This window comes from Musca vetustissima, unplaced genomic scaffold, assembly GCF_032173495.1.
Source record: "Musca vetustissima isolate MV318-11 ecotype Yass unplaced genomic scaffold, APGP_CSIRO_Mvet_v1 utg39868, whole genome shotgun sequence".
Lineage (NCBI taxonomy): Eukaryota > Metazoa > Arthropoda > Insecta > Diptera > Muscidae > Musca > Musca vetustissima.
The window spans coordinates 2,791-23,402 of NW_026875599.1; the positions used below are offsets into that span (position 1 = coordinate 2,791).

The 20,612-nt window shown below is 34.4% G+C and overlaps 2 protein-coding genes across 2 annotated transcripts; one reads left to right on the forward strand and one right to left on the reverse strand.

Annotated features, from left to right (window-relative positions):
- Nucleotides 1-336: 336 nt before the first annotated feature.
- On the reverse strand, nt 337-5,506 carry LOC133338118 (protein PTHB1-like). The gene is made up of 9 exons (XM_061546304.1): nt 5,229-5,506; nt 4,806-5,171; nt 4,287-4,394; nt 4,090-4,223; nt 3,100-4,033; nt 1,576-1,783; nt 1,347-1,513; nt 969-1,098; nt 337-910 (listed from the first exon to the last, which is right to left on the reverse strand). The coding sequence occupies exons 1-9, from the start codon at nt 5,504-5,506 to the stop codon at nt 341-343; spliced, it is 2,895 nt and encodes a 964-aa protein (XP_061402288.1). The 3' UTR covers nt 337-340.
- Nucleotides 5,507-13,512: 8,006 nt separating this feature from the next.
- On the forward strand, nt 13,513-20,404 carry LOC133338119 (antigen 5 like allergen Cul n 1-like). The gene is made up of 5 exons (XM_061546305.1): nt 13,513-13,553; nt 19,305-19,376; nt 19,485-19,563; nt 19,699-20,093; nt 20,152-20,404. The coding sequence occupies exons 1-5, from the start codon at nt 13,513-13,515 to the stop codon at nt 20,402-20,404; spliced, it is 840 nt and encodes a 279-aa protein (XP_061402289.1).
- Nucleotides 20,405-20,612: the final 208 nt, after the last annotated feature.

Here is a 20,612-nt window from a genome sequence, read left to right on the forward strand (position 1 = left end):
CACCTGCTTCACGCTCGCTACTTTCGGAATTGCCAAATTGTCACAGCCATGGGTATCGGCTTTGGTAATTCGACATAGGGTGAATTGACAAAGGGTGGTTGTGCCTTATCGGAGACTTTAAAAGATATTTATTTAAAAATCCACACCTTTGTGGGTCCATGAAAATATATTTATTTAAAATTTTATACCTTATGGGGGCTTTTAAAAGTATGGTTTAAAAAAATATTTATTTAAAAATCCACCCCTTATTGGGGACGTAAATAAATATTTAAAAACTTAATTTTAATATTTGTATATATTAATTTTTTTTTTATTAAATAAATAGAATATCCCATTTCATTTACCACCATATTCCCAAATCACTAAACAACTCCTCCGACGAGGGTAACTTAAAATCTTCATTTAACCATTCCGATTCATTGTCATCCCGTTTCTCTTTACAACCATATTCCTTTTTGTAACCCATTTTACGTAAATCTTCAGCATCATCATCGGCATCCTCCTCATCATCTTCAACAGCTTCCAGAGTTGTGGATTTCTGAAAGGGTTTCAAACGTTTCACTGCACCCGTGGTCGATTGCATAGGTTTAACATTCAGTATATCATGCCATGTTTCCATTGTAAGATCGGGTTTATTTTCAATTTCAACTTTCTGTGCTACTGGTTGAGATTCTGTTTTCACTTCCATTATACTGCTGCTGCCGGCCAATTGTTTGGCGTCATTCGATGCCAAACGTACGATACGATCAAAGAATGTGGCAAAATGTTTACGAAATCGTGTATAATCGAAAGTGTCCTGGCTGGCGGTGGCATCGATCATGTTATTTTGAGTGTTTGAATTTTTCGAGCGATTTAGGGGACCATAATGATGTAGCATATCAATACCGGCTGCCATTGATTCTTCCCAGCTCTGAAATTTTTAAACATTTGGTAAATATAAAATTTGAATCATTCGGAAATCGGCCTACCAATTCAGTCCAATCTTCAGTGGGTGTGGTAAGCACGGAGCTGACAACTTTCACAATTTTCTCCTCCAGATTGAGACAGGAAATAATTATTTTCGCAACTACCAAGGCACAGGATAAATCACAGCATTGTCTAAAAGTATACGAACATATTTTAGAAATTAATATATTTTAGGTTATGTTGAAATCTAACCTAAGATATAACTTTTAATATAAAAAAGATTTATAATATATACATATGTAGATATGTTTAAAATAAATTTAAACATCATACATTTATTAAAATATTACAAAGAATTCTAAATTTCCATATTTGACGAAGTGAGGTTATGTTGAAAAATTCTAACCTCAAACTCATTTTGGAAACAAAATCGAACTTACCTTAATTCATCTTTACGCATTTCCATTAGCTTATCACCTTCAGCGATTAGGTGATCGTAGTTTTCTTCAATTTGCATTACCAATGACTCCTTGGGTTCATCATCAGATTTCTCTTGTAATTTGCGCTGAAGGTCCTTGAATTTTTGCCATAACTCATCCAATTCCAACTGCAAGAAATAAAATTATTTTATTCTTCAGCCTTTTAAAATGTATGCTAAGGAGAGATTACCGTCTGCTTTCTAATATTCTCTTGGGTCTCATGATGGACATCAATCCTATGGAGAATCGGTTGGGCTGGTATGAAGGGTGTGGCTTGAAAAATATTTCCTAGCTTTTGAGATTTTTCATTTGATTTTTTGGAATTCTGCATTTCCAATGATTTTTCTATCAGGCGTTCCATAATTAAAGGGAATGTTTCCAAATAATCGGATTGGATTCTGAAATAAAATATTAAATTGTTAATAAGATGTTTTTCTAGTTCTATTAAGTCTTGGATTTTTTAATAAATATTTTTTCAATGACCCACAAGCCGTGGATTTTTAAAAAAAGTATTTTTCCAGGATCCACAAGGCGTGGATTTAAAAAAAAGATTTTTTTCAGGACTCACAAGGTTTGGATTTAAAAAAAAGATGTTTCAGGACTCACAAGGCGTGGATTTTTAAAAAACGTATTTTCCAGGGCCCACAAGGCGTGGATTTTTAAAAAAAGATTTTTCAGGACTCACAAGGCATGGATTTTTAAAAAAAGTATTTTCCAGGGCCCACAAGTCGTGGATTTTTAAAAAAAGATTTTTCAGGTCTCACAATGCGTGGATTTTAAAAAAGAAATATTTTTTCCAGGAGCCACGTGGCGTGGATTTAAAAAAGTATTTTTTCCAGGACCCACGAGGCGTGGATTTTTAAAAAAGTATTTTTTCCAGGACCCACGAGGCGTGGATTTTTAAAAAAGTATTTTTCCAGGACCCACGAGGCGTGGATTTTTAAAAAAGTAGTTTTTCCAGGACCCACGAGGCGTGTATTTTTAAAAAAGTATTTTTTCCAGGACCCACGAGGCGTGGATTTTTAAAAAAGTATTTTTTCCAGGACCCACGAGGCGTGGATTTGAAAAAAAGTATTTTTTCCAGGACCCACGAGGCGTGGATTTGAAAAAAAGTATTTTTTCCAGGACCCACGAGGCGTGGATTTGAAAAAAAGTATTTTTTCCAGGACCCACAAGGCGTAAATTTTTAAATAAAGGACCCACAAGGCGCAAATTTTTAAATAAAGAACCCACAAGGTGTGGATTTTAAAATAAATATTTTTTCAAGGACCCACAAGGCGTAAATTTTTTAATAAAGGACCCACAAGGTGTGGATTTTAAAATAAATATTTTTTCAAGGACCCACAAGGTGTGGATTTTTAAATATATATTTTCTCAAAGATCCACAAGGCGTTGATTTTTAAAAAAGTATTTTTTCCAGGACCCACAAGGCGTAAATTTTTAAATAAATATTTTTTCCAGGAACAACAAGGTGTGGATTTTTAAATAAATATTTTCAAAGATCCACATGGCGTTGATTTTTAAATAAATATTTTTTCCAGGAACAAGAAGGTGTGGATTTTTAAATAAATATTTTCAAAGATCCACATGGCGTTGATTTTTAAATAAATATTTTTTCATGGACCCACAGGGCGTTGATTTTTTTAAAAGAAAGTATTTTTTCCAGGACCCACAATGGGTGAATTTTTAAATAAATATTTTTTCAAGGTCTCACCTTATACGATTTGAATTTTTAGCAGCAACAATGGTAATAATTTCCTCCTGACTTTCATCGGCCGTGGTCAGCAACACCAATCCCAATGCCTGTATATCCGATTCCCAGCTAACAAATTCCGTAAAATAGTTGGTCAATTTCACCGATTCCTCTCCAGCATTTACATTGAATGTTAATTTAATGGCGGCCGCTTTTTGTGGTTGTCGTGTTTTGAAAAACATATTCAACGGCAAAAACGAGGTCTTTTGTATAACCCGCGGTATACCCTTTGTGGAAATAAATGAAACAATAGCTTCCACCTTAGCACTGGGAATGTGCAATAAATCACAAGTATAAAAATCCAATTCCATAATTTCTCTGGTATCCGCTTTAATATCCGTATAGGTCAAGGTATCCTGAGAACATTTTATGCCATCGGGTAAATTAAAAACCACCTGCAATTCGGAGAGATCACATTTGGCATGCCATTTTAATTTTCCCGAACAAACTGGTAAATCTTTCAGGGTAACATGTGCCGGTATATCCAACAGCATTGTATCGGCATCGTCATTGGTATTCTGCTCTATGGCGAATTCGATATGGACATCGGCATAGGCTTTTTCATTGATCGCCTTCATATCCTGTATATCGGTGGCTTCTTTGATTTCCTGTTCCAATTGCATAAATTCATCGTGGGCCTGTTGAAATGTTAACTCTTGCATATTTAAGGGTGGCACTTGAAAGATGTAGGGATCTGAGCCCAAATAGCCAATACGTAATTTTCCCGTTGGGCTCAAAGTAACAATGCCTCCTGGTAAATTCATAATATTCGATCGTTGGATGGCCACTGGCGATTCATGTTTAAATTGTGCGGCCCATATAATGTTGGCCATTTCATAAATGAAAACTTTGGAGGATTCCGAAACGATGATGGTTATTAGGCGGGCGGTGGGTTCTAAAAATTGAAAGGTGACATAAATTTCTAATTGGACCTCTTCCCCATTTACTTACCCCAATAGTATCCGACTACAAAGGAGTGGAAACACTTTGGAGCATAATCCAATTTCAAGATGAACTCTATCTTTCCGGTATCGGTGAGGCAAATGAAATTATGTTCGCCCAATATCATGAGTGAGGCATATTCGCTATAATCAAAGCATACTTTTAGGCGACAACATTTTAATTAAACAGTGGTTGGGAAAACTTACGATTTCACCTGCACCACATTCATATCCAATATACCCTCACCCAAACAAACCGACCATATTGGTTGATAATAAGATTTGTTTATGGAGGAATGAGAGAGGTCCTGATAGCTGAAGGAGAGAAAATATATATTTCCAATAATAATTATAAAATAATTTGTTTTCAAGGCGTGGATTTTTAAAGAAATAATTTTTTTTGAAGCCTACAAAGTCGTGGAATTTTAAAGAAATAATTTTTGAGGCCTCCAAAGTCGTGGAATTTTAAAGACATAGTTTTTCAAGGCTTACCAAGGCGTGGAATTTTAAAGAAATAGTTTTTCAAGGCCTACCAAGGCGTGGAATTTTAAAGAAATAGTTTTTCAAGGCCAAGGTGTGGAATTTTAAAGAAATACCAAGGCTTGGAATTTTAAAGAAATTGTTTTTCAAGGCCTACCACAGCGCGGAATTTTAAAGAAATAGTTTTTCAAGGCCTACCAAGGTGTGGAATTTTAAATAAGTATTTTTTAAGGCGTTAATACTTACGTATAGCATTCCAAATTCCAAGCGGAGGCCAAACGAAAAAACGAATCCGTTCGTTCACAATAAACCACCGGTGTGGGTAGAGCACGATGACCAGGGAATTTACATTCATACGATATGCCATCCTGTTCGAAAAATGTCAGCGAACCATCCAAATGAACAACACAGAAAAATTCCCGTCCCTTGACCTTACCAAAATGTCCCTTACAAAATGAGAATGCGGTGCGTTGAAAACGATATTCACTTATTTGTTTCAAGCTCAATTGGGCGCCATGTTCGGCCACACCACCCACATGTACAATATTATAGATAGCCAACGAATTGGGGTGTAGCAGGGCCAATTGATTGGCATTTTCTTTGCGATTGTTACTGAAAAAGAAAATTTCTATTAAGGCTTTGAATGGGTTATGGGTCCTTCCTACTTACGCACTAAATCGCCCGGCATATACTCCCAATATTGGCAGCTCTCCTTGTATTTCCAATAGTAAATCGGTTGGCTTATATCCCGGACAATTACCATTGGCATCCTGTTCATAGCTGGGATAGAAAATACTTAGCTGGCCCGTATGCGAACCGACCACAATGTAATCCTTTTCCTGATCTTCCAAACCAAATCGAGCACATAATAAACTTGCCACATCATAGTTTTCATCCAAATCTGGACATTGAGCAGTCCACCAATTACAAACATTAAATAAGGACATATTTTTCTGCGATTTATTTATTTGCGTCAAATATCTTACAACACTGGTTTTTCATTTTCAACAATATAGAGGAATACATTTTATAGACCTGTCGATCGTTGCTAGGCAACAGAGGTTGGTTGCTATGAAATGCATCAGGTGTTTGGAAAGAACATGACGTACGCAATGCTTTGAAATAGGGATGAAAGAGGAAAAACTGTTTTGATATTTGATAAAAATTCAACGCCTTGTGGGTCCATAAAAATATTTATTTAAAAATCCTTGTCATTAATTTAGAAATTCCCGCCTTCTGGGCCGAGAGACAAATATTTCATAACAACCCGATTCGATTTTACATCTTTATAACATAAATTTCAAATAGCCAGACATTTATCTCACACTTAAATGGAAAACCATGTAATTTTCATTTGTGAAAATCTCCATCCAACGGCATAACATAACATTATGCGTAAGGCCGGTCTTAAATTATAAATTCGCCGTAATAAAATTGTGGACAGTTGAAAGTAACATTTCATGGAAAATAGCATTTCTGTCTGCCACACGAAATTTCCAACATGATTTTCCTCTTTAAATGGCCATCAATCCTTCATGCCACTGACCAAGAAGTCATGATACATACATGCATGCTTGGTGCCGTGCGATGACCAAGGAGAATGCAGTCCTCTGTCTAGTTATCAGGTCTTACGGATTGTGGTTGGAGTTTTATTTATTTTTTTATTTAATAAACATATTAAAAGTTATGCAAATATCACATGGTGAAGAGGAGAAGTGGAAGACAGAAATGAGCTTTGCCACACAACTTAGCTTATCCTCCACAGAATGATGTTGAACATGCGGTCCGTCATGATCTAGCCCTAATCCATGTTTTATTGGTCTGCCTGCCGTTATCCTCATGTTTGTTTGTTGGTTAGATGACAATGCAAGAAATTATATATTTAAATAGGTGTTGTATTGCATCTTAGGCTAGATAAGGGACAGTGGGTTCGTGAGGTATATTTGAGGGTCAATAATTTTCAAAGGCCAATCAAAATTATTAATGACCTGCTAAGGTGGGGATTTTTTAATAAATATTTTTTCATGGGCTCTTAAGGCGTGGATTTTTTGAAAATAAATAAACTCCTGTCAATGAAGCTGCAAGCCGGTGGTAAGATGGTGGATCATCTAAATGAATTTAGTACAATTTGTGAAAATCTGAATGAAGTTGAGGTTCAGTTGCCGGACGAGATTTTTGTTATAATTCTGCTATCAAGTTTGCCGACAAATTATGAAAATTTTGTAGTCGCAATAGAGACTCGTTGCCTTAAAGGTGAAGTTATTGGAAGAAAGGTGAAGCAGAACCAGTAAGGAAAGTAGTAAAGTCGGACTGGGCCGACTATATGATACCCTTCACCACTTGGGTATATTGTACATATGTATCCTTACAATAGTATGTCAATGTTACCTCGAAGCAACATACTCATGTCTTTTTGCAACTTATAATAAATTTAATTTAATTCCGCAGATTTAGAGTCATCTGCGTACCAAGGGACCAAATTATGGAAAATGCTTTATAACAAAATTGATACACGCTATTCGGTACGCCAACAAAACCCAATAACGCCATTTAAGTCTCAATTTGATACGTTGTGCAAAATTTCGTGTTAATCGGACAAACATTAGGAATTTGTATGTAAAATCGGACGAAATACATTTGGGAGCTATATCTAAATCTGAACGGATCCTCACGAAACTTAGAGCACATCATTTTATACTCAATTCAGTACGCTTTGCCAAATTTAATGCAAATCGAAAAATATATTAGGACTTTTGTGCACCATTTACATTAAATCGGACCAAATATATATATATATATGGATATACCTAAATCTGAACCAATTTTCACGAAACATAGCACACATCATTCTAAACTCAATTCAGTACGCTATGCCAAATTTCGCGCTAATAGAAAAACATACAGGGTCTTCGGTGCACCTTTTATATTAAATCGGACGGAGATATATCTAAATCTGAACCGATTTTCACGAAACTTAACACACATCATTCTACTCTTAATTAAATACGCTGTGCAAAATTTCGTGCAAATCGAAAGTTTTATAGGGACTTTGGTGCATCATTTGTCTTGAATCGGACGAAAATATATGGAAGCTATATATAAATCTGAACCGATTTTCACGAAACTTTAAACATAATAATTCTAGAGTTAATTTAGTACGCTATGACAAATTTCATGCAAATCGAAAGATATATATGGTCTTTGGTGCACCATTTACCTTAAATCGGACGAAAATATATATGGGAGCTATATCGAAATCTGAACCGATTTTTACGAAACTTAGCACACATCATTCTAGTTTTAATTCAGTACGCTATGACAAATTTCGTTCAAATCGAAAGATATTTAGGGTCTTTGGAGCACCATTTACATTAAATCGGACGAAAATATATATGGGAGCTGTATCTACATCTGAACCGATTTTTATGAAACTTAGCACACATCATTCCAGGCTTAATTCAGTACGCTGTGCCAAATTTCGTGTAAATCGAAAGATATTTAAGGACTTTGGTGCAGCATTTACCTTAAATCGGAAGAAAATATATATGGGAGCTATATCTAAACCTGAACCGATTTTCAGGAAACTTAGCTCACATCAGTCTAGACTTAATTCAGTACGCTTTGCCAAATTTCGTGCAAATCGAAAGCTATTTAGGGTCTTTGGTGCACCATTTACCTTAAATCGGACGAAAATATATGTGGGAGCTATATCGAAATCTGAACCGATTTTCAGGAAACTTAGCACACATCATTCTAGACTTAATTCAGTACGCTTTGCCAAATTTCGTGCAAATCGAAACATTTTTAAGGACCACTTACCTTAAATCGGACGAAAATATATATGGGAGCTATATCTAAATCAGAACCGATTTTAACGAAACTTAGCACACATCATTCTAGTTTTAATTCAGTACGCTGTGCCAAATTTCGTGCAAATCGAAAGCTATTTAGGGTCTTTGGTGCACCATTTACCTTAAATCGGAAGCTATATCTAAATCTGAACCGATTTCGGTTTCGTCCTTGGGCCAAATAAATGAGCTGTGCCAAATTTCATTCAATTCGAATTAAAAATGTGACCTGTACTTTGTTTACAATTTAACATGGACTGACAGACGGACAGACGGCCGGACTGACATGTATAAATCAACTTAAAAAGGGATTCTATGCATATTCTTAAAAGGAACCCAGTGTCTATCTCGTTTCCTTTTGCCTGTTACAAACATATGCACAAAGACATAATACCCTGTACCACAGTGTGGTGAAGGTTATAAAAATATTTTTTAGGGTCCACTGTCCTGAATTTCCTCAATTGCGCAGCTGTCTGGTGTCGTTGTTGATCCAACAACGAGACCACAACGAAACACGTATGGCATCGGCAAAGTTTCTTTGGATTTCAAAGACAGTTTGACGTTGCCATTCCTGATGCTGTTGTTGCTGCTTTGCATCTCCACAGAGAGAGAAAACCATGTTATACTTAAATTGACATCGATGACTATTACCAATGGATTTGTAGTTAAACACCACCACCACCTCAGGAGTAATGTGATCCGTGTAAAGAAGAAATGTTGTTTCCAATTGTTGTGGTTGTTTCGTTTTTTTTTGCGCTGCAACTCCAACTGCAGCTGCAGTGCAAAGAGAATTCTGTGTCATGTATAACAATATGGATATTAGGCTCACTCGACAATGGGTTTAACTCTGTTCGTTTTGAATTTCAATTTGTTGTTGACCCATACGAACCACCCTGGCTTAATTGAGCCCACAGAATTTTCCTAGACTCGCAGTCTGGTTCGGATTGCCTTGTTCATCATTGGAGTTTGGTTTGTAATTGTGGCTTTAAACTAAGACATTTTGTCTAGCGCACACAAAATATCTGTGACAATTTTATTGTTGTTGTTATTGTTTTCTTGTCAATTCTCTTCGTCAGCAGCAGCCAATGAAATCTTAATAATGTCTTTGACAAGCTTTCGGAATTCTTTGTTTATTGCCCTTCTTATTTTCAAAAGTGTTTCCTATGTCATGTTTAATTTAAAAATGTGATGGTATTGTAGGTTTATTGTGGCTTTTGATAGATGTATGACTTTCAAAACTGTATTTTAATACGATTGCGTAGATTTGTTTCTAAAAAAATCTTTATGAAGCTTTATTATATTTGTCCAAAGAGCCACATGAGGGGGTCTTCAAGAGGTATTGCTTTTTCCATAAAACCCCTGATTACATATATATTTTTTCTTGTATAAACCCCCTGAGGGTATGTGGTAGCGTTCTCCCATGGCCACATATGCTGCTTTTTCTTAACATAAATACATTGTTGCATTTATTGACATTTTGGACAGGTTGTGATTGTTGCATGATTGTTATCGATATTCATTGGCTGGCGTGTAATACCACATTTGCAACATTTATGTACTACAATGATTATTAGAAGTGTTGCAAAGGGAAGGAAGGGGAAGTGTAATCGGAGATTCAAACCTAAAACATACCACTAAATCAATGAAAATGTCAAAATGACATATTTCCCATACACACATATATGTATGTGTGAAGGTATGGGTGTATTCACATTACAAGATTAGTATTAGTTTTCTATAACAAAAAATCCCATGTAATTATTATGGATCTTTTTTCTATAGAAAAAAAATCCTCAGTTACTCTGGTGGGTCTTTTTTCACCGGAACAAAAATCCTGTGTGATAATATTTCTATAGAGAAATATTACTTTGAAGTATCTTTTTTCAATATAACAAAATTCCTCAGTTGCTTTGAGAGATGTTTTTCTATTGAAAGAAGAAATTATTCATTAAAAAATTCTCAGGGACTCTGAGGGATCTTTTTTCTTTACAAAGAATAAATCCTCAGTTACTCTGAGGAATCTTTTTTCTATAGAAAAAACCACTAAGAACAATAGTAAAGTCGGTCTGAGCCGACTGTATGATACCCTTCACCACTTTGGGTATATTGTACATATGTATCTTTACAATTGTATGTCAATGTTCCCTCGAAGGAACATACTCGTGTTTTTCTGCAATCTATGAGACGTATCAAAATCTGAACCGATTTTTCCGAAACTTAGCACACATCATTCTAGACTCAATTCAGTACGCTATGACGAATTTCGTGCAAATTGAAATATATAGGGACTTTGGTACATTATTTACATTAAATCGGACAAAAAATATATATCGGAGCTATATCTAAACCTGAACCGATTTTCACGAAATTTAACACACATTGCTCTCGACTTAATTCATTACGCTATGCTAAATTTCGTGCAAATCGAAGGATATATAGTGACTTTGGTGCACCATTTACATGAAATCGGACGGAAATATATATGGGAGCTATATCTAAATCTGAACCGATTTTCCCGAAACTCACCACTTATCATTCTATACTCAGTTCTGTACGCTATGCCAAATTTAGTGCAAATCGAAGGATATATAGGGACTTTGGTACATTATTTACATTAAATCGGACAAAAATATATATCGGAGCTTTATCTAAATCTGAACCGATTTTCACGAAATTTAACACACATTGCTCTCGACTTAATACAATACGCTATGCCAAATTTCGTGCAAATCGATGGATATATAAGGACTTTGATGCACTGTTTACCTTAAATCGGACGAAAATATATATCGGAGCTATATCTAAATCTGAACCGATTTTCGCGAAATTTAACACACATCACTCTAGACTTAATTTAGTGCACTATGCCAAATTTCGTTGAAATCGAAAGATATATAGGTACTTTGGTGCACCATTTACATTAAGTCGGACGAAAATATAAATGAGAGCTATATCTAAATCTGAACCGATTTTAACGAAATTTAGCACACATCACTCTAAGCTTAATTCAGTAGGCTGCACCAAATTTCGTTCAAATCAAAAGATATTCAGAGTCTTTGATGTACCATTTACCTTAAATCGGACGAAAATATTATATATGGGATCTATATCTAAATCTGGACCGATTTTCACGAAACATGGCAGACATCACTCTAGGCTTAATTCAGTACGTTATGCCAAATTTCGTTGAAATCGAAAGATATATAGGTACTTTGGTGCACCATTTACCTTTAGTCGGACGATTTTCACCAACCAATTTCAATAGGGGTTCATCCAATTCCAATCAAAATGCCCTCGTACGAATTGTGCCCTAAAAGTTGCATATGTTAATACGAGCGCCATCTATATTTGATTTTAGTTCTTGTTAAGGTTTTTTCTGCATACTTTTAAGAACTAAGAAGTAAAAAAATTCATTTTTTCTAAAAATGTCCCTTAGAGAAGCTGAGGAATTGATTTCAATAGAAATAGTTCTTTAGAGAGACTGAAAATATGTCTACAGCGAAAGTCTATCAAAGCACTGTATAGTAGTTCATGATCTTTTATCCATAGAATAGCTATGGGATTTTTTACTACATGTAGTATCAGCGCCATCTACATTTCATTTTTAGTTTTTATACATAGTCCGTCAGAGAGAGAGAGAGAGAGTAAGAAATAATTGATTTTGTCATAATCAATTGATTTTTATTATATATTGCGGGAACCGAGAATTATTTTCTATAGGTTGAAGAATTTTTATATGTAGCGAACATTTCGGAACATTTCATATATATTTTTGTTACGTTGTAAAGTATGCACTATACTTTTAGGAGTTAAATTGGGATCTTGAGTTATTGATCCGTTTTGTAAGAAGACACTCTATAGAAAAATACTGTCTTAGTGTAACTAAGGAGTTAGTTTCTTTAGAAAAGTCTCTCAGATAACTGAGGATTTTTTCTTTAGAAAAAAGATCCCTCAGAGTAACTGTGGATTTTTTCTATAGAAAAAATATCCTTCATAAAGAGAAAATGATCTCTCAGACTAACTGCGGATTTTTTCTATAAAAAAATGAGATTTTGTATAAAAAATATATCCCTCAGTTTAACCTAGGATTTTTTTTAGAAAAATTATCCCACAGAGAAAATAGATACATCGGAGGAACTGAGTAATTTTTTATATGAAAAATATCCCTCAAGAAATAATTTGTACAGGAAAAAGATCCCTCTGAGTAATTGAGGTATTTTTTTTCTATATAGAAAAGATGCCTCACGGGAATTGAGGAGTTTTTTCTATAGGAAAAATAACTCTCTGAGTAATTGAGTGTAACATTTGCATTTTTTTGCAGAAAAAATGTCTCAAAGATACAGAATAGTTTTTAGTGAAAAAAGTTTCCTTAGAGTAACAGAGGAATTTTTTTCTATAAAAATAATATCCCTCCGATTAACTAATGAGATTTTTTTGAGTAGCTGGGGAATTTGTTTAATTCTTTAAGCCCCATAATTTCCACAGGCTATATGTTTTTCCACCTTTTGGACACAGTTCAGGATCACATCAATCCAAGGTTAAAATGTTATATCCCGTTAAAAAAATGTTAATATTAGTTTTGAAATATTTTTTTTTGTTGCAGAATCAATCGATATTTTTGTGAAATTTTCTTCAATGTTTTCAACGAAATATTTTCTCATGTTCGAATACTTTTAATATTTACATGACAATTCATATAGAGTATTTTTAGACTATGATCTTATTTGAATGCAAAATTTTTCGAAATGAAAAAAAAATCACACAAATAACAATAACCACAAGAAATATTTCCTTAAAAATTATTTCCCTTACAAAATGAATCAAAACAAGAAAAACACAAAAAATCGTAACAGTTTCCTGAGAATTTGTATGAATTGCATCCAGAGCACGTGTTCCTTGCCGCTCAGATTGCACAACTTTTTATTGTATTTTTATTAACATTCTGATTCATTGCAAGTTATTTTTTTAATTTTTGTTGTTTTATTTGAGGTAGGTTAGGAGGCTTCCTCTGTCAGGCTTTGTTAAATATTGTCAGACATGTTGTGTGTTATTTTTTTCATTTCATTTAGCATTACTTTGTGATATTTACGATAATATTTATCAAAATGGACACGCTGGGAGATTTTTTGCTTGCTTGCAAATACAAGTTTGTTATAAATCAGCTGCTAATTAAAACCATAGCATGTGCATTCGTTATTTTATCGATAACTTCTTACATGCTATGATATACGGATGGACGTTTGTTGTTATTTGTGGAGGAAACATGTGTTACCGCCCCGCAAAGGTTAATCCAAGGGGTCAGCTTGCTAATTTGCATAATATGCATCATAGTAAATATTCAATTTACAAATAAATAAATGTAAATAATGGTTATAAAAGATTCAATAAATTGTTCTATCCGCTTAGGTTTATGAACATAATATATGTAATAACCAGTAAGGAAAGTAGAAATGTCGGACGTGGCCGACTATATGATACCCTTCACCACTTTGGATATATTCAACAGATAAATCGTAATAGACGTCGCATTTTTAAAGGACCAGTAAAATGAAATTTGATCCATAAACATGGTATTCTGCAACCGATACTAATTTTTCATTTGTTCAGATATAGAAGCTATATCTAAATCTAAACCGATCTTCACGAAACTTAACACACATCATTCTAGACCTAATTCATTACGCTGTGCCTAATTTCGTGCAAACCGAAAGACATATAGGGACTTTGGTACACCATTTACCTTGAATCGGACGAAAATATATATGGGAGCTATATCTAGATCTGAACAGATGTTCACGAAACTTACCACACATCATTCTAGACCTAATTCATTACGCTGTGCAAATCGAAATATATTAAGGGACTTTGGTGCACCATTTACATTAAATCGGACGAAAATATATATGGGAGCTATGTCTAAATCTAATGATGTGTGTCTGGAAACTTGACACACATCATTCTAGACCTAATTCATTACGCTGTGCCAAATTTCGTGCAAATCGAAAGATATATAGGGACTTTGGTGCTATATCTAAATCTGAACCGATTTTCAGGAAACTTAACTCACATCATTCTAGACCGAATTCATTAGTATGTGTCATGTTTCGTGCAAATCGAAAAATATATAGGGACTTTGGTGCACCATTTACATTAAATCGGACGAAAATATATATCGGAGCTATATCTAAATCTGAACCGATTTTTCCCAATTTCAATAGGGTTCGTCCTTGGGCCAAATAAGTGACCTATGCCAAATTTCATCCAAATCGGATTATAAATGCGACTAGTACTTTGTTCACAAAAATACATGGACGGACAGACGGACATGCATAAATCGACTCAGAAAGTGATTCTATGCATATTCTCAAAAGGGACCAAGCTGTATCTGCTCTGCACCATTTTCAATAAAACACAATAACGTCTCAATTTGATACGTTGTGCAAAATTTCGTGTCAATCGGTGCAAAATTTTCCTAATATTCAACGAAAATATATATGGGAGCTATATCTAAATCTTAACCGATTTCAACAAAACTTGCCATAGATTAATTTATATTAACATCAATACTTTATACAAAATTGGGTGTCAATCGTACAATCTTTGGGTCTTTAGTGCACAATTTACATAAAATCAAAGGAAAATATATATGGGAGCTATATCTAAATCTAAACAGATTTTCACAAAACTTAGCAGACATCATTTTGCACTCAATTTAGTACGCTATGTCAAATCTCGCGCAATTCGAATAATATATATGGACTTTGGTGCACCATTTACTTTAAATCGCACCAAACTATATATGGGAGCTATATAAAAACCCGAACTAATTTTCACGAAATTTAGCATACATCAGTCAGACTCAATTCAATACGCTATGCCAAATTTCGTACAAATCGAAAGATATAAAGGGACATTGGTGAACCATTTCAATTAAATCGGACGAAAATATATATGGGAGATATATCTAAATTTGTACCGAAACTTACCACACATCATTCTACACTTAATTGGGTACGGTGTGCCAAATTTCGTGCAAATCGAAAGATATATAAGGACTTTGGTGCTCTATTTTCTTTAAATCGGACAAAAAATATATATGAGAGCTATAATTGAATCTGAACCGATTTCCCCAATTTCAATAGGGTTAGTCCTTAGGCCAAACAAATGAGCTGTAACAAATTTCAACCAAATCGGATTATGAATGCGAACTGTACTTTGTTTACAATTTAACATGACATCAGAAAGTGATTCTATGTATATTCTCAAAAGGAACCATGGGTCTATCCCGATTCCTTTAGTCTGTTACAAACATATGCACAAAGACATATTACCCTATAACATTTTATTTGCAATTAATTTATTTGCAATTAAGTTTCCCATCCTACGAATAAAAAAAATATTTTTTATGCCCTACACAACTATGTTGTCAGGGTATTAGCTTTATACAGCCCCAAGAGTTTGTAACGCCGCGAAATATTGGTCCTAGACCCATCTTTAAGTATACCGATCATATCTCGACTAGCTTAGTCGATCGAGACATGTGTGTCCGCCCATCCGCCCATCCGCCCGCCCGTCTGTCCATTATAATTTGTAAACACGATACAGGCCACAGTTATGGACGTATCTTCACGAAATTTTGCATGTAGGGTGGGTTCTGCCCAATGAAGACCCCTATTGTTTTTGGTAAAGATCGGTTAATATTAAGGGGATGAAATCAATCAAAAACTTTATTTTTTGTCTGATTTCTGGTTGCTCCAGAGGGCGCAATTATGACGCAAACTTCGAATTTTTACATGGAGAAGGGGATCGGGCCAAAGAATACCCATGCCTGTTTACATAAAGATCGGTCAATGTTTAACGGGTCAAATGGAACCTGACTTTTGTGCGAAAAATTACAAAATTTGTATTCTATAGCCTATATATTTAATTCTGAACGACATATCCAAGATGAGTGGTTGGCCTTTAAATTGATGTACTCGCATGCGGGACTTCGTATATACTGGCATGCGGGACTTCAACATAAATATTTACAGGTGCTTACGTATTCATATATTATTTAGTAACCTATTACCTCACTAGAGAGCGGAAATATAGAGCTGATCGCTTTGAAATTTTCCATGAGGTTCCACTTATGGTCAAGGACATAATAATTTTTTGTGGCCAAAATTGAAAGCCGAACATCGCAACACAACCCACGGGCAGGGGAATCTGCACATGTAATCAGAAGGTCTGTACTTAATATTAGTAATATTTGTTGACATCTAATCGGTCAAGAGGGTTCAAATATCGCGAAATATTGACCATGCTCAGAATATAGAACCACAGAAAGTTAGATTTTCGTGGAAGTTGTGTAGGGTATCATATGGTCGGCCCCCTCCGAATATACTGCTCCGCTCAGTGTTTTTTTATTTGATTCGACCCTAAACTAATTCAAGAATGTCCCTATAAAATTTCAAGTGAAAATCTTCTTTAGCCAGAACCGAACCTACATGCAAAATTTTATGAAGATTGGCCTGTACAGTGTTTACAAAAAAATGTACAGTCGGACGGAGAGTCACACATGTCTAGATGAACTCAGCTAGTCGAGATCGAGATACTAAAATATATGTCTATTACCAACATTTCGCAGCGATACAAATTCTTGAGGCCAGACGAAGCTCTAATACCCTTACAACATAGTTGTGTAGGGTATAAAAATGTGTTGTACGGGGTTTACCCCCAAAATATGGGCGAATATTAATAATTTATAGTAAGTAGATTTTTATCAAGTACGAATCTAAAATACAGAAAATACGGATAAAACGTTCTCAAAACCCCCAAAATGCCGCTACCCAAACAAATTGAAAATATTTTAGTATTTTTTGTCGGAAAGATGTGGTACGCAATTTGAACCCTATGTATCAAATTACAGCAAATTCTTTCGAAAAACTTTGTCAAAATCCTTAAGACTGGATATTTGGTGGCAAGGCCTTCCTGCGTACAGACAAATGACAACTATATGCACAATTTTAGCGATCTCAATTCGTTTAGAAGTTCGAGTGGTTACAATAAGCAGATATTTGTAAGTCGTCATACATCAAGAATATATATTGTTTATAGGGTCGAAAATGATTATTTTGATGAGTTGGAAACGGAAAAACAACCCTATAAGAAACATGGGCCTATAATGAAAAAGTTTTTTCTACACTAGAAATTTGGAATGCCAATTTTCAACCATTTTGGAGAAAAAATGCGGCTAAATCTTTAAATGTTGTCGGAACCATGATAAGCGCGCACTTTTAATAGACAATCCCAGAACAATATCAAATTACAGCAAGGAATAAATTATAGTCAATCTTTGTTTGATGGTGGCGTTTTCCCCACCCGGTCCGAACTACATGAAATTTTACATGGAGTATGTATTAGGGTTATGACTTTTTTACAACTTCGTATCCGATTCTATAAAAAAAGCTTATGCCCAAAACTATTTGAACATTTTTTGATTTTTTTTCTAAATATATATTTATACCTTTTACCAATCTGTGGTACAGGGTATTATGTCTTTTTGCATATGTTTGTAACAGCAAAAGGAAACGAGATAGACATAGACACACATATGCATAGAATCACTTTCTGAGTCGATTTATGCATGTCCGTGTGTTGATGTTGAATTGTAAATTTATGATCCGATTTGGATTAAATTTGGCACATGTCACTTATTTGCCCCAAGGACGAACCCTATTGAAATTGGAGAAAATCGGTTCAGATTTATAGCTTCCATACATATTTTTTCGTCCGATTGAGACAAAATATTATACTAAATTACGTTGAAATTACTTCCGATTTAGATATAGCTCTCATATATAGTTTCGTCCGGTTTGAGATAAAATTTTACACAACCTACAGAATTAAGTCCAGTTTGATGTCTGTGATGTTTTGTTGAAATCGGTTCAGTTTCCATATATAGCTTTGTCCGATATTATGTAAATGGTGCACCAAACTTTCAAGGATTTTCCAATTGAGACAACATTTTGAACAGCGTAGGAACAAATTAAAGTGTGCAAACTTTTGTTCAAGTCGCTTCATATTTAGATATAGCTCCCATATATATATATATATATATATATTTCGTTCGATTTTATGAAAATGGTGCACTAAAGCCCGTATATTTCTTTTGATTTGTATGAAATGCTGTTTGCTTAGTTGCTGCTGTTTGCTTAGTTGCGTGAAAATCGGTTTAGATTTAGATATAGCTATCTATTTCATACAAATGGTACACCAAAGAAATTAAGTCTGCCCGATTGGCATGTAATTTTTCATAGATTTCAGTATTGTATATGTATGGGTTGCTTTAAATTGGTTTAAATATCTTTGTAGATTATGTACTTAACTTCGTCCAATTCCATTTTAATATTCCGAACATATTCTATCTACAGGATAGAACAAACATTACATATCTTCTATGTACCCATGTGAATGGGCGAAGGGTATCATATAGTCGGCCTTTTGAACTTTTCTTACTGGTTTATTATAAAGATTGAACGTTGCCATGATCTGTGAAACACTACCTAATTTAAATGACCTCTAGCGAACTCTTACAAGCATTGATACTTTTGATGTAATTTTCAAACCCTTTTTAAAACATCTTTCGATGTGTTTTAAACGGAATGACAAATTTAATATACATTCCACCTTATGATGGACGGTATAACAATATTTTTGACAAAAATGTAATGTTATATTTTCAAGGGCACCGGATTACAGTTTCATATGCATATTCACCTTAGACCTGCCCTGCATCAACTTAAATTCCATTCCTCCACAGACTTAACAAAGGATTTAATAATAATTAAAAAACAACTTGTTAATTACATTCTAATGATTCAATGTATTGTCTTGTTTATTGTTTTATTTTAAGAATCAAATACGATATCGATTTTAATATCCTGATAACATTGCAGAATTATAAATATGATGAGACTACCGGATTGTGAGTTTATTAATATTTAAATTTTGTTCGGTCAAAGCAGACTCACGCGATTTATTGCAAAATGCATAAAGCCATAATATTTTCAATATTTTATTGTGTGATTGCCAGCTGTAGTGAGGTTTTGGATTGGTGTGATCCGAATTTATGTTCAAGTGGTGAACAACATATAGCCTGTAATAATGATGGGGTAAGAATCTATTCAAAAGACAATCTTTATAAATGGGGGACAATTTTTTAATTCATGTAAATCTATAAAAATCCCAAAATATAGCGAAGTTCCCTCAATAATCCCATTCCACTTTATAATTCCATCTTATATTAGGCTCTGCATGAACGATGTGGCTACGATGCTGAAATAATCGATTTGGAACCATATCGTGATTTAATCGTACATGAACACAATAAACGACGAAATTTTGTAGCACTTGGACTATTGCCAGGATATTATCCTGCCTCTCGCATGGCCACACTACAATGGGATGAAGAATTAGAATATTTAGCTGACCTGAATGTACGCAGCTGTATAGTGGAGCATGATGAGTGTCGTAATACATATCGTTTCCGTAATTCAGGACAAAATCTAGTTGGCATTTCACGTTTTAAAAATGTCTATCAAAATATAACTGAAATAATACTGAACGATATGTGGTTGTGGTTTCGAGAGCACAAAATAATCAATAGCGATATTATAACGGAATTTAAAGTTATTGGAGATCTGTAAGGAAATATGCTTAGTTTATAGAAAAATTAATAGATAATTTATATTTTTTTGCAGAGAAAAATACGGCCACTTTGCCGATTTGGTTTTGGAACGTAATACCCATGTGGGATGTTCTATGATACGTTACACACGACCAGAGTATCCGTATTTGTATATTTATAATTTTGCCTGTAATTATGCCACGGTATATGCCTATGATGTGCCCATTTATACGGTGGGTAGACCTGGTTCGAAATGTCGTAGCGGAATTAATTCTCATTATCCTGGGTTATGCTCCCCCGAAGAGGTTTATAATCCAAATTATTGAATAAAACAAGTTTTATTAATTTCTTATTTTATTTTTTTTAATAATTTAAAATTGTAATTTCGTTTGCAACATCCCAAATTCGACGCACGGATTTCTTATAATTTATATGTATTCTTGATCGGAGTAAAATTGTATATCTGTGGAACCAGACTCAATATTAAAGATAGGGACATTTTTATCGTTTATCGTACTCCGTTTCCTTAGTATT

Coding starts and splice junctions, on each gene's coding strand:
- LOC133338119 (XM_061546305.1), top strand. CDS start 13,513: ATGGACACGCTGGGAGATTTTTTGCTTGCTTGCAAATACAA. Junction 13,554..19,304: donor TTGCTTGCTTGCAAATACAA/GTTTGTTATAAA, acceptor TTTTATTTTAAG/AATCAAATACGATATCGATT. Junction 19,377..19,484: donor TATGATGAGACTACCGGATT/GTGAGTTTATTA, acceptor TGTGATTGCCAG/CTGTAGTGAGGTTTTGGATT.
- LOC133338118 (XM_061546304.1), bottom strand. CDS start 5,506: ATGTCCTTATTTAATGTTTGTAATTGGTGGACTGCTCAATGTCCAGAT. Junction 5,172..5,228: donor TATGCCGGGCGATTTAGTGC/GTAAGTAGGAAG, acceptor TTTCTTTTTCAG/TAACAATCGCAAAGAAAATG. Junction 4,224..4,286: donor AATGTGGTGCAGGTGAAATC/GTAAGTTTTCCC, acceptor CTTTGATTATAG/CGAATATGCCTCACTCATGA.